The 15,961-nt window shown below is 38.7% G+C and overlaps 1 protein-coding gene across 1 annotated transcript in view; it reads right to left on the bottom strand.

The window, feature by feature from the left end:
* Positions 1-15,961, bottom strand: part of LOC103151595 (CUB and sushi domain-containing protein 3-like) — a 272,095-nt gene that overhangs the window by 75,414 nt on the left and 180,720 nt on the right. The window contains exons 19-28 of the mRNA XM_007571755.2: positions 15,024-15,212; positions 11,759-11,859; positions 11,464-11,532; positions 11,128-11,284; positions 8,728-8,919; positions 4,251-4,377; positions 3,267-3,469; positions 2,118-2,309; positions 1,731-1,869; positions 672-859 (exon numbers count right to left, since the gene is read on the bottom strand). Coding sequence (XP_007571817.1) covers positions 672-859; positions 1,731-1,869; positions 2,118-2,309; positions 3,267-3,469; positions 4,251-4,377; positions 8,728-8,919; positions 11,128-11,284; positions 11,464-11,532; positions 11,759-11,859; positions 15,024-15,212 — 1,557 coding nt within the window. The remainder of the gene's footprint in view (positions 1-671; positions 860-1,730; positions 1,870-2,117; positions 2,310-3,266; positions 3,470-4,250; positions 4,378-8,727; positions 8,920-11,127; positions 11,285-11,463; positions 11,533-11,758; positions 11,860-15,023; positions 15,213-15,961) is intronic.

The raw sequence follows: 15,961 nt of genomic DNA, 5'->3' as shown, positions 1-15,961 counted from the left end.
AGAGAAGCAGAAGCTAGTTGGTCTGTCGAGACATGAGCTGAAAACAGATGTAAGCACCAGGTGGAACAGCGCCTGTGAGATGGTTGACAGGTTTTTGCAGAGCAACAGCCTGCAGTCTGTGCCGTCTCATACTGTCTCCTCAGGTGAAGAGAGGGAGAATCTTAACATCTGTACTCTCAGAGAAGCAGACATCTCAAATGCAGGAGGAGATCATCAAGGCCCTAAAACCAATGAAAGATGCAACAAATCTCTTGTCAGAGGAGAGCAGCCCCACCATCTGTTTGGTTGGTCCTTTGCAAGCTCATCTTATCCAGTACACAAGAGGANGGGAGAGTCATCAGTGGCCCGAAAAAAAAAAAAAAAAAAGAAGTGCGCTGTCGTTAGGGACCCATACAGAGAGATACACCAGCAAGCAGAAGAGAAAGAGTCTTTGGTTTTCCCTTTGGGCAAGAAATAGTAAAGTTGTATAGAAGAGCAAGTTTTGAGGCTCCAACACTAGGCTATAGTTTCTTTTTTTTTTTTTTTACAATGGTAGCACACAAAAGTCAAACATTTATGTCTTGGAAAAAATTGGTTTTGTTTTGGGCAACTGAATATTTATTGAGTTAAGGTGATCTGAACTCCTTTGATCTGTTTGAACAGACCTCTACGCACATCACATCTAGTTTTACCTTTGTACTCCAGGTGAAAGCCAGTATATGAAACAGAGCCATCACTGCGGAAGGCTAGAAGCATTGTGTTGGAGCTGCTCTCTATGCGCTCTGGAAGTTTGCTGTCCTGGAAGCTCCCGATGAGAGGACTGTTGCTGTCCGGACCGTCGTAGATGTACAGGAAGTCGTAGTTTGGCTCAATGTTGAAACTGAAGGGGAACAAAGACAAGATAAAGGAGGCGAGAACTGATGAGAGAAGTTTAAATGTTACGTTTAAAATTAAACTGCCTTTGTTGTCAATTTAAGAAAAGTCTGTGAAACGGTAAAAGTCCATTTTAAATAGTAGAAAACGAATGTAATGATTACAAATTTCAGAGATTTATTTCTGATGGGAAAACAAGTAGAACATGCAACACAATGAATCAGATTATAAGACATACATTAGCCAGTGCTTAACAAATAAAACTAAGGTTTTAATCTACAGACTATAGAAATATAAGTAACTGACAAAAGTTGTGAAAAATGTACTATTTTAATTTGCAATAACAAGTGTGTCAATTGTGCTAATGAATTAAAAGTTGTTCAAATCTATTTAAAAAAAATATCACTAAATATCACATTTCAATAAAATAGTAAACCAGCTTCTCTGAGTCGCCCACATAAACACACAGCACAACACATGGCAACAGAAAAGGAGCTTGTTAAGTCGCCCTGTTCTTGGATGTAGTTATTTGTCCCAAACCTTTTCCCAAAGCATTAGAGCAGTAGGAGTTTATTTTTCTCAGAAGTACACAAAAAGTTCCAGTAAAGTCTAACGTGCGTCCCACCTTTTGATTTCAACGTAGAAAATATTAAGCAGCTTTTAAGCCGACATTCTGACTGTAACGTAAATACTTCTTGTGGTTAATGTATAGCTTACACAACAGCATAGCCATAGCCGACACTAAATAATAAGTAAAAGACTTCTGGATTGGAAAATGTTGGCACAAGCGCTTTAGGATCAGATCGATCATTTGGATTGAGAAGTTTTGAAAAGCCGTATATGGACATCCGATGCTGGATATTCAGTTTATAGGTCACCTGATGAAGGCCAGCGACAAGACGTAGTCTGAGTTGACAGCAATGAGCCAGTCGCAGTCCTTTGAGTGTGGGTAGGGATGTGGATAGTTAGGAGAGAGGATGAACCCATTGGAGCCAGTCAGATTTCCCCCACAAGGTGCTGCAATAAGAACACAATGTAAATATATATCTTATTAGCGGTAAAGCGCCACATACACATGCCACATATAACTGAGATGAATATGCAAATCTCTATGCCTAAATATAGACACAGGCTATATAGTCATTCTTTTAGTCACTGGCAGATGTGTCCTTGAGTCATTTTCTGAAACCGAACAACTCCAGCTGTGTGAATGTAGTGCATCTGTTTCACGTCCCAGCAGAGTATGCTGCAGCTAAACTTTTCACCTATGCAGACAGGCGGGCTGGGCTGCCAGTAGTATCTGTTATCCACTTGTATGCAGGTTATTTTGTCGTCTCCCTGGAGCTCGTATCCAGGGTCGCACTGAAAGGACACCGAATCCCCCGGCTCACGGCCGTCTCCGCTGCGCGTGCCGTTCATCGGCACACCTGGGTCCCTGCAGGCTGTGGCTACGGAGCCTGGAGAGAAGAGAGAGAGAGAGAGAAGGGGACAAAGTGGGAAATGCAAGAAGAAAACAAAACAAAAGAAAGAGAGCAATTACAAAAATCAGGGTCAAACTTTGTGTGCAAAGGTGTATAAACATTGGACAAATGCCTAGTGCTTGAACCTTAAATATTATCTAATTACACAATTCTGTTACACGGCATCTGATGTTTTAAACAATGCTCAGAAAATGTTTTCTAAATGGATTAAAATAGCCTGAAAAGTCCATGCCCAGCTATAAGCCTCCCACCCAAAATGATAATGCAACTGAGTATTAGGTAACTGTTCTGGGAATGTGACAGTATCATTTCGTTAGCCAAAGTTACAAAGTGATATTCAAAAAATTTAAATATGGATTCCAATGAGACTCATTTGCCAGATCAAAAGTGACATTGTAAATTTCAGTTTTGAGTAAGAATAAAACAAATATCGTATGGCAAGCATAACCTATTTTTTACATTGGACCTGAAAAAACTCAATTATTCTGTCTGTTATGTAATTACTACTGATAACATAAAATCAGGACATAAAGAATATGTCCTGATTCTGTCTTCACCAGAGAAACTTGGGCTATAAACAATTTACAATCAAAATTCTTCCTTTGGGGTCAGTACTTAAGAATGTCATTTTTAAATGTTTTTTTCCTAATATTGATTTAAAAATTCCCTTAGGAATTCTAAAAACTTTATTTAATTTGGTTCAAATGAATGAGTACTAGAAATATTGAGTCTTTCAATAACAAGTTGATCATGAACTACATAATTATATTCTTCATTATTAGTTTTAATAATAAAAAAAAAAAAAAAAATCATAAGACCAACTCAACAAAAACATGATTCAGATCAGTATGATTAAAAAAAAGACACGAGTTTTAGAATCAAAATGGATCGATGGTTATGTTTTCTTAGTGATTTCTAAATTGTGTTACTTACTGGAAAATTCAATGGCAAACCCTGACTTGCTGATGTAAAAGTCAGTCTCAAACTGGACAGTGACTGTGTTTAGAGTGGAATGGATTCCCTCTGGAAGCAAAGATCCACTCAGCTCTGCCAGAGACATTTCATTCTCAGGCGGGCCGTCCCAAACTTTCAGCATGTCGTGGCTGGCTTCCGTGTCAAAGGCCAAGAACTGAAGGCTGCCATTTAAAAGGGAAGAAAAACCATCAAGGTTAAGATATTTCAATACGAACTTTTCAGACACTCAGTGTTGGCTAATCAGTTTTAGATCTTTGCTGCTCTTGCGCATAACTGACAAAAGATCTGCAAATGTTTTGTAAAATTCTATAACATTTATTTTGTAAATCACAAGCTTTTTGTTTTAGATGGCTCTAAATGGGAACACCATTAGATGTCTTTAAATGGGAACACCCGTGCGAAATAATTTTGAAAAGGAGAAAACACAAACTAGAGATGCACAGAGAAAACGGTGGCTGTTCCAAAATCGGACGATTCTACGCTTGACCAAACCTGATAAGTTATTGTCCAGTTGGGAAGCCAAAATCTGATATGTTCCATGAGGCTTTGTTGCCTGTTCATTCAGGCTGCCACAATAGGGATATGAATGTCAAAAGATAACAACAAGCTGTTCTTTTTTATATTTTTATCCTTTTGAATAGCCCTCTGCTGTCAGTCAAGAAATATGCTGGATTAGAAAATGTTAGCAATCTCTAGGAAACCTCAAAGTTAAGTTAAAGGCTTCTAAACTCTGCACTGAACACACACACACACACACACACACACACACACACACACAGGGTGATGTTTAGTCTATGAAGGAGAATAAGTATTTTCTGGTTATTTGTAGTTCTTAAAGAGAAATCAGCTAAAAGCTAGAAGGCTTTAACCACGAATGCTGACCAGTCGGTTGACTCTGCCTTGTAGAGATTACTGACATAGTCGCAGAGAATCCTGCATTACCTCACAATATTACCAGAATCCACCTCAATGGTCCAAGTGCAACGGAGGTTGTTGTCATATGGAAAAGGGTATCCAGGAGAGAGGATCCTCCCTGAAGATTCACCCTTAAAGCGACCACCACACTCAGCTGCAGGTTAGACAAACACACACACACACACACACGAGACATTGCATTGTAGTCATCATAAAAAAATTATATTTTTACACTTAGATTTGCATAAAAACAGCATTACACGCCCACTACCGAAGCCCTACAAATGCTAAATTGGTAAAAACAAAATTTAAATGTGTTGATTAGGTATGACAAGTCAACCATTTATCTCTGTGGTATTTGTTTATCAAGGCAATCACACCGGCTAGGTGGACCTCAGGGGCTGCTTAGTGATCATCAAAGACCAAAAGTGACTAAAAAGAAAAAAGAAACCGACACCCCGCCTCTGACTCTCGCTGTCTTTCTCACTCTTTCTTCCCAAACAGAACATGACGAGGGGAAGCGAGAGGAAGGGGAAGAAGGAACAAAGTGCTGATCTTGCACTCCTCCCGGAAGAAATCACCTCACATTATATAACTAAAATAATTCCTCTTTTTATACTTTGTCTTTTCCAGTTATATACTTTCACAATCTTCATCGTCTCTCTCTTGCTTTTCCTCCCTCTGAAAGTTCCTCCTCCCTCAGGCTCTTCATCACAGGAATATATTATCTCGGGTAATAGGAGCAATATACTACATTAGGACAGCGAGAGGACACGGCGAGAGGATGCAAAAGAAGGAGGGGGAGAGAGGCAGAACCAAGGGGTGTAAAGAAAGAAAAACTTTGAGTAATAATAAGAAATATAATATTAAGACCAGCGGTTAGACGGGGTCACAGTGTGTCAGTGCTAAAGTATAAAGTCAGGGAATTTTAGCCAGTGGTTTTTATGAGTCTTTCATTATTAATAGTGAAAAGGAGAGAGACTTATTAAGCTGAATTTCAAATCAAAAAGTTGAAAGGCAAAATATGAAGGAAGGAACATCTTGAAAACATTGAGCTGACTGCTAAGCCTGCCGAAACCAGTTTGTTAGTCTCTTTGAATGAGCTTTGCATTTATTTGGGTGTAGTAGTGTATTTTTTATCTGTTCAAACTCTGTTACAACTGTTCGCTGTTTTTTGCTACTGTAGTACTAAAGATCCTTTTATTTTTCTTGCATTCCAAGCACTATTTGAGTATTAAATCGAAATGCTTGGTATTCTCATAAACACTTATCAGCAGGATGTATTGGGAGTAAATATCACAACACCAACATGAAGTTTAATGGCGACATTCTGATTTCTAGCTATAAACCTGTAACTTTACAACAACTTTTAATTTACAAAACCCCCAAAATATTGAATATCTCATTCTAAAAATATCTCCTGTCTTTTGGATATCTCCTCTCCTAAAGAAAGGAAATATCTTATAGTTTAACCATGACAGCAAAAACAAAAGAAAAAAAAAAACCAGTCAGAAACATTTGGTTCTAACTGTGGTTGCTTTTAATGTTGTGTTTTTACTTCATACTAACTCTGAATTGCTAAATAGTCAGCAGAGATGTTCACATCAATTTCCAAGTCAAGTCTCAGGTCTTTTGCCCCGAGTCTAGATTATGTGTCAAGTCTTTGAAGGCCAAGTCGCAATCAAGTATTGAATCTTTGAGGGGCAAATTCAAGATAAGTCTCCAGTATTTTTGCCCGAAGCCCAAGCGAAATCTCAAGTCGGAGAGGAGCAGGTCCAAGCCAAGTATCTGAGGAGCAAGTTCAAATTAAGACTCGAGTCTTTTGACACGCCGACATTAAAATTCTCACATCAGATGCATGTGTTGAGGTAGGAAGTTTACTATTCAGAAGACGGGTCCAGATGCCTATCGAAAGGTACTTTTCTAAGTGAAAGTTAAAGAGGACAGGTATATGCAGAAGATCAGCTGACTCCTGATAAATAAAACCAGCTGGGTCAGACCAGACAGGACTGCAGCAGATAACTGGACCACTTATCGGTCTCTCCCCCTCACACACTAGCAGGCACACTCAGAAGACGGCTCTCTCAACGCATGTTGTTCTGAACGTTATATAGTGACTTACTTTCCTTTGATTAAATGAAATAGAAACAGTTTGAAACTTCAACAAGGGACCTTTCCTTAAGTAAGACGTTGTGGTTTTAAACACTACTTCAGTTCAACTTTCACAACAATCATGTAGAACAGAAAGTCAGATGAACACCTAAAAATAATACGGCGATATTTGTGCGTGGATGTATTCGGCAAGTCCTCAAAATCACACTATTTAGCTATCTAAGCTACTGTTAGCATGCTACTATTAATGTTTGGTCAGCACTGGACATTTTACATCAGAGGTATAATAACTAATGTATACAGCTATTGAACAGTACTTTTCCTGTGGCAAGTAAAAACAATTACAAGTCTATTTTGGGTTACCACTGTAACGTGGCTGACTTAACGTTATAGTGAATGGAGAACTTATTTTCCTGCGCAGGTTGTATTACTGTGACACGTTAATATGATTTCATAAAGTTCTGGAGGCCTGAAATGCCTGTAAAGCTTGTGAAAGAACATTATTGATTTGTTTCAGTCAATATTTATGACTGTGGCTTGATAATAATTCATCCGTTTGCATACCGGGAGAATGAGTGAAACCGCAGTGAAATAGAGTTGCCTATATAGATATGTGTCAATACTCCAATGGGTGTTTCGTCCCAGTGTTTTATTGTTTCTATAAAATAGCAGGTGCTTTGATACATTAGTCTGCAGCAAAAAAAAAAAAAAATAGATTATTAAAACTATATTGTGCTGCAATTCTCATGAATCGGATGGTTGCCAAAGCCTTTAGCATTTAACAGGGATATCAATAGATGTTGATAGGGATTATGCCTGAAGAGAAGGAAAGAAAAATGGTGCGTAGAAGCAAGTAGTTATCCATAAGGGTCAGAGTGTCCAGCTGGTATAATCAGCAGAAGAAAAAAACAAAAAAACGTCATATTGTATAACAGAAACACCTCCAAAGCAAATATGTCATGTCAGAAACCATATTAATGAATTTCTGGTGTATCCTGCTGCATGCTCATTTCAGATTAAAAGACATTCCATCATTAGAAGAAATATTTTTCTGATTACAAATTACTTTTGTTCACACACTATACTCTACCTGCTTTAGACCACATCATCCCTCTCAACTGGCTGCATAAAAAGGGTTTGTTTAAGTGCAAAGAATATTTCTTCAGTCTTTTACTCCATTTATCCCTTAAAGTTTTGATTTCTCAGGGTTGTGACCTCCGTCTGCATTAAGATGGATGAAGACTTAATGATTGGAGAGGTCTGCATTTATATGATGGACATTTGATGGTGGAAAAACGGCAAGACTTTTAATGAAGAGACTTAAAGTTTGAACTCTTGCAGCTTTTGCAATGGTTCATTTTGTGGCAGGCGGAAAGCGTCTTGTACCTCCTGTCTTTATGAAGTTCTGAGGCTGCAGGGCCAGCTTTTTTCTTTTTTTTTTTACTTTAATTGCAGTTTGAACAGCTTTGTGCCATCATGAAATTTGCTTGTTAATGAGTTGCCTTCCAGGTTTGAGCTTCTTATCTGTTTCTACAACGCAGACTTGCTTGACAAGGTAACCCAGAGTACAGGACACTAATCAGTGATGATGTAATTATTATTTTTACTGAGGAATGACACCATTTACCAACATCCAACATTTTGCTTAGAATACCTGTCTGAAAATATTGGCAAATTGCGACAAGAGATGGAGAGTCAGGAAACTTGCTAAAAGTTCTTGAATTCAATTTTAAAACTCATCTTAGAAGAGTTTCTGGTGACGTCTATGATGTGTAATGCACTGCAGGTCACAATATGATTCATTCATACCGGTGTTAACAAACATGCTGGTTAACAAATGCCATAAGGACTGGTAGAAGATCTGTGGCTGCCTTACTTGCTTCCAGTCAAAGTTTATTTCTGGCTCCACAAAAAAAACAAAAAAAAAAAAAACTTTGTTTTTGTTTTTGATGGAGATTTTTGGTAATCTTCGATGATGTATAAAAAAAAAATCTTATGTTATGGAGGAGAACCTGAATGCTAATTTCCTCCTAGAGCCCAAAGAGACAGGACTGTGTACAAATATTATTGACCAAAGCGGATATTTCAAACACCAAGTCACTCTGCTGCATCATTCTTTAAATATACCCAAAATATATTACACAAATAACTTGTTACTTGTTGATCCTTCCCGTTGAAGATGAAGTTATCCACATGGCTTGAAAGATTTTCAAGAAAATGTGTGTAATAACTTTCATGTAACGTTCCCTCCAAATATCTCAGACTGTAGGATAACTTTCCGCCACACCCCTAAAACAAGCGGGACACCAAATCACTTGGTTTGAATGTGGGGATAGGAGGCAACTTTGTTTCTCGTTCAGTGTGTAAAAGACATAATGTAACAAGAGCATACCTATGCAGGACGGCAGAGGGTTATCCCAGGCTCTCCTTTCACCTGTCATACACTTGAGTGTCGAAGCCCCGTGCAGAGTGTAACCGGGCTCACATCTGTATGTGATGCTGCTCCCAGAGAAATGGCCTTGGTCGTTGACTTTGAATCCAAACTGAGGCACACCTGGGTCCTCGCAATGAGACAGCTCGAAACCTGGGAGGAAGGAAACAGATCCTGACAATGCAGACCGTTCAAAATGCTCGTAAACAGGACATGGAGGGCCGACACAGGCGGACCGGACCCCGGTTCTTTGCAGATGCACAGCAGTGTTCTATAAATATTTAGCTCACTCAACTATTCTGTTCTCAAGCTTCCTGATATCACAGACTCTGTTAAGCTCTCATCCCAATTTCTTTGAAAAGCCTAAAAAAGATACATAGGCATGAGACGTACCATTATTAGGAGTGATACTGGAGCGTGTATACACCTTATCCAATTTAAGGTTGTTTTTCACAGTCTGTCTGAGCTCAGTTGCCATGGTAATATTCAGAACATGCAGTTAGTGCACAGTTTCACGGCGTGGGATTTGAATAGATTTATAAATATCCTTACAAGACCATAACAGGGATTTGATCTATGACATTACCCAGAAGACAGGGCGCGCCAGTATTTGAGCTTTCTCTTGGCAGAGTAATGCAGGTGCATGTCTAAATCCTCAAACACGGCCATTTGGAAAGCGGTCCTTTTTTTTTTGTTGTTGATTCTTTTCCAAGTTAACAACACAAACACATCTGTCATCATCTTGGGAGTGAACGGCCGCCCATCTCAAATTTTATTTGTTACAATATTTGAAAGAAAACAAAAGACCATGAATTATTTATTGAAGTGCGTCTCCAGAGTTGTACTGGATTACATCTTTCATTCTCCGTTTCAGACTTACATAAAACACATTCGAGCTCAGAGTCAAAACACAAGAAGAAAATGTTGGCGCACAGCTCTTAAGATTAATGTCCTTTTGTTTGATGTACTAAAACAATGTCGGAAAAAGCGTGAGAACAGCGAATGCGCGCTGTTTCATGCTACTCAATCAGCATAAAGACAATACGGCCTCAAATAACTACTATGCTATGAAAACATTTTGTATGACTCAGCTTTATTATGTAGAGTTTATAGATCAAAATGTGGAAATAAGAGGATGCTGTCAAATGCGTGCACGCTGCTGTATCCCACTGTGACATCTCGGCTCCAATGGCTTTTGTGATAAAATGAGGCTAATTTCTGATAATTATTTGGTTTTACAGAGTGTTCTTTCTATGTCTTGTTTAGCGAGCTCTGTTAGGCAAATACATGTTTAGAATGTCATAATCTGATTTAGGGCAACATGAAAGATCAGGAATTTAGCGATTTTCTGCTTACTTTATCAGAACAAAACATTAGCTCTCTGATCAAGCTACGTGTATCATTGTTTGCATTTCACAAGTTTACTCCAGGTAGATTGTCCTTTTGTTAAGAAAATACAGTGGCTTGTGAAAATAATATCCATTGAACTTTTTTCACATTTTGACACATTGCAACCACAAACTTGATTGGAATTGCGTGGTTGGTGTGTGTGACAGGCCAACAGAATTTACTGTGGCATCATGAAGTGGAATGAAAGTTATACATGACTATGTATTTCAACACTTCGACAAATAAGACGTAACCAAAGGCCTTCGAGAATCCAGTAATTAGTAAATAGAGGACTGCTGTGTGTGATTTGAAATTTAAGGCAGGTTTAAGCACAAATGTTTCACACCACAATTTTCTCTTTTCTTTTTTCTTTTTTTTTTTTACCAGGAAAAAGGAAGCAAACGTTAAAAGACATGACTAGTCTAAGAGGCAGAATTATAGGAAACTCATGATAATGCTTTACGAAAACCTGTTACAGGCTGCAAGAGATTTGTGGCAGGTAAAGGTTAACCACCTACCAGGAGAGCAATCCTGCACATATAACCGGAGCCACAGTGAAATGGTTTATATGAGAGCATGCTCATGTGTTTTACTGGTCAACTTAGCAAAGGTGGGAAGACGTTGACAGATGCTTTTAATCTGTTCCGACTGATTTTGGGCTATTTGCAGAGTCTGTAGATGTGCAAAGATCAAAGGCATGCAGATGTAATTGCAGCAAAAAAAAGTGTTTCTTAAAAGTATTGATTCAGAGACGCTGAAGAAAAAAAAAGCACACTGTGATACATGAAAATCCTGCATGGTTTTCCTTTCTCCTTTACAATTACACAATATATTGTGTTGGTTTATCACAACAATAACACACATTGAAATCTGCAGGTGCAGGTTGACAAAATATGAAAGCCTTTGCAAGGCTCTATAGATGTATTCCAAAATATGCACTGAGGTGATAAACAGCACTTATATTGAACTTACTTGAGTAAACCAGTTTGAATCCTTCTCCAGTGTCTTCAGCATCACTGTAAAATTCCAGCCAGAGGTGGTTTGATGTGGAAATCAGAGTCAGGCCCAACATGGACGAGCCAGTGAATGCTCCAAGAACTTGAGCAGTGTTGTCTTTGCCATCATAAATCTATACAAATAAGAGAGCAATGCTCTTGTTATGAAACATACATTAAAAGAAAAAAAAAGAAAAAGACAAATCTATGGCTTGATTTCATTTTTAATGATTTACTTCAGGCAATGGACACAGATATCAGATAGGTATAATGATCCAGACAGTCCTTAATGTATGTGTGTGAGTGCATTTACCTTGAGAATATCGCCCTGGGCCAGATGAAATGTTCTAGCTGAGATGTTGATGCCTTTCCCAGCTTGCACCTTGAGTCAACATGGAATACAGATGAGGTCAACCGAGAAGCAGCACAGGCAACATGCATTCAACATGCCTCAAAAATGGCTATTAAATTCTACAACACTTGATACGGATTTTGCAATTTGCCAACTAGGATCCGCGGGAGTCTCTGTGGTCCACTTTTACGGGATGTTTTATTTAGTCCAAACACTATGGGTGAATACCAAACGCTGGGAAGATTTTCAACTTTACCTGGATGCTGTAGATGCACTCGTGATTGTTATCGTAGTTCATTGGGTAGTTTGGAGACAAGAGGATGCCTTCGTTATTTATGACTGAAGAACCGCACTCAGCTGAGGACAAAGAGAAAATGTGATGAGCATATGATGTGAACATTTTTTATTTCAATCTCAGCTATGTTGGGGAACCTAAATATGAACTTCATTTAAATATATGTAGAACAATCTGTCTGAAATGTAATAAACTGTGTGCATGGTAATAATTCGGTAATCTTTTTAAACATCTGAACTTTCGAGCTCTCAATTTCTGTTGGGCAGTGCAAAGTTCAGAAATTATCTTACATACGCTCCACTCTCTGGACTGTTCTCATCTGCCCTCTATTCACAAAGTCCCTGCCTCTGTCATCTCTTTTTTACCAGCACCCCTCCCTCCTACCCCCTTTCCCTACTGTTCTGTGTCTATACTTGTGTAATAGTCCTATTACAGCTGTCATATCATCAATAAATCACCCCGCTACAGTTTCCATTTAGAAAATTACCTCTTTACCCTCTCCCTTTTTTCTTCTTAATTTCCTCGTTCTTGCGCTTTGTCCCTCACTTCCACTTTATATCACTAGTGCCCCCTTTATTCGTCCCTATTTCATTCCACCCTTCTCCTTTGCTGCTATGTTATAACTCTTGTTCAGCTTTTTTTCCCCTTTGTATTTTCATCTCAATTCATTTTAAAAGAAAAGAAACCTCTTTGTTGCCCATCCAAATCGTTTTAGGCACTGCTGCATAAAAACATAGACCCATTTAAACTCAGATAACCTGAGTACCACCCATGGTAAGCAAAGTGCATTATTTAAGCCCCTTTTCGCACCGAATTAAGATTGCACCACGGCGTTAAAAACTGGAACGTTGATTGGAACAAACAAAAATTGAAACATTCAGAACACTGGTGGTCTCTTCAGACTCTCGGAAGAGGTCTTTTGGGGTACATCAAGAATTCAGAGTGCTCCCCACTTCGACTGATGGAGTGTGAGAGTTCCAAGACTGGAGGAGCGAGCAATGGCACCTTATCTCTGACATGTCCCATGCAAACCAGGGCAGATTTTTCATCAGAGAGTTTGAGGAGTTGTTCTATGCCAGAGCTAAAACCTAATTACGCCTTTGGCTGGCAACACTAAGTAACTTAACGGACCTATTCTGCTCTTGGCAGTGCAGCTGGTGTGCAAACTGCATCACTTCACTGCTCTGACTGCAATCAACAGAATCTAACTAAGCTTGCGAGATAAACACTCTATGACATCTAAATCTGCAAATGCATTGCTAAGATTCCTACATGCTGGGCTTGCACTTGGACAAGGTTCTTAGCTTGTAGAGAAGCTACACCTCCAAATTGCACATGCAGGCTGACTGACCTAAGGAACGCTAAAGTTCAGGTTACAGTTAGTTCAAAGTCGAAACAAACCTCATGTTTGGTGATGAGAAGGAAGCGCAAGATTAACCAGTTTTCTAATACAGTGATATCCTAGCAACAGATCAACTCGTACAATAACTTCAGACCACAGAGTCTTAGATTATCAATGATGAGCCGATGAGTGAAAAACACACATTTTGGATTTTATGTGTCTTTTTAACTTCATTCCGCATATTGTTCAAACAAAGTGCTGAGTCCAGGTTAAAATTATTAGGCATGCTGGCATAAATAGAGCACTGCACCCACTACAAAACGTCAGCGCCTGTATCTTCTTAGGCTGCTGATAAACTGACGATGTTTACTGAAACTGACTGTGGAGGTGCAGAAACCTCCGATAGCTCAAAGTAAATGATGTAGACAGTGAATATAAAGTAGCATCTAGTGAAAAAACTAAAAACGTCCATGGAAAGTGTGTAAAATGGAACAGTAGAACACATCTTTCACCCTAGAAATGAATTTTTCATTTTATCTCATTTTATCTGTGATCTAGCAATGTTTGGAAAGTCTTGAAGATTTTAGAGACAACTGGGCAGAGATAACTGGGTGTAATATGGGAAGTAAAGTCTTCCATTTTAAAAAATAATAAACTATGCCTGTAAATCCTGTCCTTTAAATACTTCATTCAACATATCCCATTCAGTTCTGATCGGTGCACTGAATAGGAAGGGGCTAACTAAGTGCAGGACAAGCCAGATGTATATGAACTTGACTCAAAAGTGAAACATTTTATATTTACCAATTTCAGCAACAACTAAATTTCTTTGGAATGAACTTTAAACATCTTTTAAAAAAAAGAACATAATATAGAATGTGACTAAGAGAATGTAGGAATAAGAGTTAATGTATCAAAAAAAACAGTATATTGTAGGTGATTTAATCTTTAACATCTGCTGATATTCACCTCCAGCTCCAACATGTCACGTAGCAATGCAACACAACATACCATACAGGAACTAAATATAGGAAAAAAAAAAAAAAAAAACCTCACTTTGCATTATCAGTCTTGTCACACTGATGACAAAGAACCTAAGACGTACACACCACCACTGCAAATACGATGCTTAGCTGGAAATAGGATTGTAGTGTGAAATAATCTAACATGTAATCTCAATTACCGCATGGTGTGCGCTAAGCCCGGATCTCTGTGCCTGGATTTTCCTACACTTTTTCATGCGAGAACAACACCTCTTGTGGGAGTGTGTGGCAGCAGGCAGTGTCAAATCCCCCTCATTGCTACATGTGCACCCAGATCAAATCCTATTTTATGCGTTCCTTATTTGCCCTGAGGTTTCAGGTTCATGGTGTTCAGACTTTGGATTAGAGTCATACAATCCTTCAAGGAGCAGGGGGCAAGAATACCCTGGTGGTCTGGGAGAAATTGTGAGGCTATTTCCCTTATTTGAGAACAATAGCCCCAGTGGAAGCCAGGATGATCGCAGTCACATTCAGCTGACTTTTTGTTAATTTTACAATTCTGAAACGAAGAGCTATCTCTAAGTTCAACAATATATAAAACTCTGCTTTGCTGAATTGCTTTAATTCAGCTACAGTGGAGAAATTCTGCAAACAGCCTATTTAATGCCATGCCACAATCTCAATCAGATTTTAAGTCCAGACTTTCACAAGCCTACTTACAAACCTCTGTTTGTTTTTGTTTTATTATATTTAGTTAGATGTGGATTTGCTGATGATATCTGGACATTTTCTTTCAGCAGTTTGAGAACAGAATTCATGAATTCATCAACTGCAGTAGTAAAACAAATCCATAGGACACACCAACGCATAACATCGGACGCACAGTTATATAACTGCATACCAACACATCTTGGTAAAGGAGCACTCCACATTCTTCGCCCTCCACCTAGACAGATCAACTCTGGCGCCCCCTCAAGGCGGTACCCTAAGTTGCAGGAGAAGGACAAAGTGTCTCCGACCCCAAAACTGTAGCCATTTCTCCGGCCGAACCTGGGCATCCCAGGGTCCTCACATGGCTCCAAAGTGTACTCTGTTGAAGATTCAAAAACATGAATATCTAATAAAGCAGAGCTAATAAAGTCATCCTCAAAGCTGTAACAACCAGATCAACACCAGACCTTCTGTCTCACTACTGGTGCATAATAATTGAAGTAATAGGTTGTGAAAAACAACTAATAATAAAAATACATATTCCAATTCTCTTATCTAAGCATATGAACAATGAGCTAACAACTTGTCGGTCTTTGCTGTGTTTTATCCACTGAGCTTTCTGAGTGTGTGTTTGGCAAACTATAACAAATAATGTATTTGATTTATTTGCTTTAGCAGGTTTGAATCAAATCTCTTGTGACACCTCCCATGTGTTACATTCTGACTATCAGTGTACGCCATCTGGGAGACTATAAAACATCCCACAACATGGACTGAGATTCATGAGCTCCTGTACAGGAGAGATGGAAACACTTAAAAGGGTAACCCGGCTATGGATGTCTTTTTTATGAGGGGAAGATGTCACTTTGAACTTCCCTCTCTCTTAACTCCTGTTGACCTGAAGGAACATGTTGATAAATTCAAACTTTTAAACAATAACATGTTTTACAGTGTGTTGCACAAGATTGATTTTGACAGTATTTAATCTCCATCGTCTCCAAACACATCTGTACTTTTCCTAAGGTTTGGGTGAAATTTAGATTAAATTTCTACATTCTTAAAGGATGTGATTCAGAGACAATCGATTTTGCATTAACGGAGCTCCCACTGCTGACAAGAGAAACACCC

This window comes from Poecilia formosa, unplaced genomic scaffold (assembly GCF_000485575.1).
Source record: "Poecilia formosa unplaced genomic scaffold, Poecilia_formosa-5.1.2 Scaffold286, whole genome shotgun sequence".
Lineage (NCBI taxonomy): Eukaryota > Metazoa > Chordata > Actinopteri > Cyprinodontiformes > Poeciliidae > Poecilia > Poecilia formosa.
This window is presented reverse-complemented; position numbering and strand designations above follow the sequence as displayed.